Below are 2,130 nucleotides of genomic sequence, written 5' to 3'. Positions count from 1 at the left end.
TGGTCTTGAGGTATAATACATTACAACAGTTGTCGCTACCTATTCCACTTCTACTAATTGGGTGTATAATGAAGACAATGATGTAAAAGCTCTTTTTAGTCTTCTATCTCGCAGGGAAAAACTCACTGAACTTCAATTAGATTTTCAAGGCCATAATCACGAACAAACCATTATTGCAATAGATAATTTCACCATATTCCAGGATCATGTTCTACCAACGATTACTAATATGCTACAGTCAAATGAATGTATTGAGGTACTAAGCTTAAATGTACATTTTTTGGTTCACCAAGGCATAAAAGTGAAAGTAGATGGGGAAAATTCTTTGATGCTATCCTTAACCATCCTTCACTTCAACATGTTGGTATGAAGTTAAATTTTCAGAGTAAGAAGTTAAAGGACTTCCTCAAAGGGCAGATAGAGGTAAAGGAACTTAAGGAAACACCAGTAATAATTTGTGAAGCTAGTTTACTTTAATATTTTTACTTTTATTAAACTTTTTTGTTGCTGCTTTATACTCAGGCTTATTTTTGTAATGCAAGTTAGATAATACAAGTGTATTATAATTGCACAAAATTATAATGCAAGATTTTTTACCAGTGTGGTAGTCAAGCAGCTTATATAATTATATAACAATAGTAATGCACATTTATCAATCCAGATTTTTATTTTTGGGAGCAAGCTATAGTATGTATCAATTTATAAACTGATTTCTGAAAATAAGACTGAGAAAAAAAACTGCATGTATGCATATTTTGAACTGAAAAATAATTATAAAGGCCCCTATACACCAGGCAATGCTATTGCAGGCAATCTGTGGTTACTTTGATCTTCAGGCAACACTGTTGCCTAGAATAGAAACCTGTTCTATTCTAGGCAACACATTGCTTGCAACATCAAAGTAACCACAGATTGCCTGCAATAGAATTGCCTGGTGTATAGTGGCCTTAAAGATACTGTGGTACAACCAGTATGCAAGATTTAGCCTACCCTTATTTCTAAGGAATACACTTACATGTACTTCTCAATCATGAAACATTTTAATACTCATAAGAAGTTAAGAATATACAAAGTATAAACTGAAGTACAAGATACCACAACACAGGCTGTATATCTTAATGGTGACATTACAAATTAATGTTAAATTAAAATCAATTATTATAAAATAAATTACAGTTCATTTTTTATCTGTTTTGCTTTGTCTTCTACCGCCAATCTTCCCTATAATAATTAATAAACTTTACCGTCCAAAAAGTGCAATAATGCACACAAGCTATTATTACATATTAAGCTCTTAAAATCTAGTGCTCAGTAGAGCTGGGTTCAGCTTGTAACTGAATAGCAAATAATAGCACAACAACAAATGAAAGATTCTTTTAACACAGTATATCCAGTCACAAAAAATATTCTGAACCAAGTAGGCCATATGCATAAAGACGAGCCTTTGATATAACAGACTCATAAGAATTGAGTATCATAGTTTCTAATAATCCTCCTAGCAATGGAACACCATGAACACTCATTACAGTATGCTGATGCAGTATAGTCCTAACAATAACAAATAATTATTAGTATTATACCAGCATTGGCTTACTTTGATGGATCCTCTGGATGTACTTTGTATTGCAGGACTTCACTCATTTTAAATAAACTTCTTAATGAGACCTACCAAATGAAAGAACCAGTGAACAGATTACATAAAGTAACAATACATAATAACAAGAGTAGACAATAATATTAGTCACGGTAATATACATTTTTACTTGTATTAAGACTAAACAGCAAATACATTAAAGTTGAAGGAGCAAAATGAGACATTTTAAAATAAAAGAATACCGTAGTGGTAAAATTTTAGAGGGACTTAAATTTGGCTAATTGCTACATTTTGGTGATTGGTGAATTTTAATTTGGCAAATTAGTGGCCACGTGCCATTGAACATGCGCATAATGGCTCAAAATGGCAGATTTTATTTGGCAAATGGCTATCAAAATGCAAAAATTTGCCAAATTTAATTCCCTCCAAAACTTCTTGCTTTATGGTAATAAAGATTATCTAACAAAACTACTAACATTAACAGCAGAGATGGTAAGTGTCTTGCTAAGAGTGTCACACTCAGACATTTCATGAAT

General features: G+C 32.0%; 1 protein-coding gene across 1 annotated transcript; it reads right to left on the bottom strand.

Moving 5' to 3' along the window:
• Positions 1-1,170: 1,170 nt before the first annotated feature.
• On the bottom strand, positions 1,171-2,124 carry LOC109590897 (PRELI domain containing protein 3B-like). The gene is made up of 4 exons (XM_020006742.1): positions 2,071-2,124; positions 1,595-1,665; positions 1,443-1,548; positions 1,171-1,221 (listed from the first exon to the last, which is right to left on the bottom strand). Exons 1-4 carry the CDS (start codon positions 2,119-2,121, stop codon positions 1,171-1,173), a joined length of 279 nt encoding a protein of 92 aa, XP_019862301.1. The 5' UTR covers positions 2,122-2,124.
• Between the last annotated feature and the right edge of the window lie 6 nt (positions 2,125-2,130).

This window comes from Amphimedon queenslandica, unplaced genomic scaffold (assembly GCF_000090795.2).
Source record: "Amphimedon queenslandica unplaced genomic scaffold, v1.1 AMPQUscaffold_9314, whole genome shotgun sequence".
NCBI lineage: Eukaryota > Metazoa > Porifera > Demospongiae > Haplosclerida > Niphatidae > Amphimedon > Amphimedon queenslandica.
Note: the sequence above shows the minus strand (reverse complement) of the source record. Positions and strands in the feature narration are given on the sequence as shown.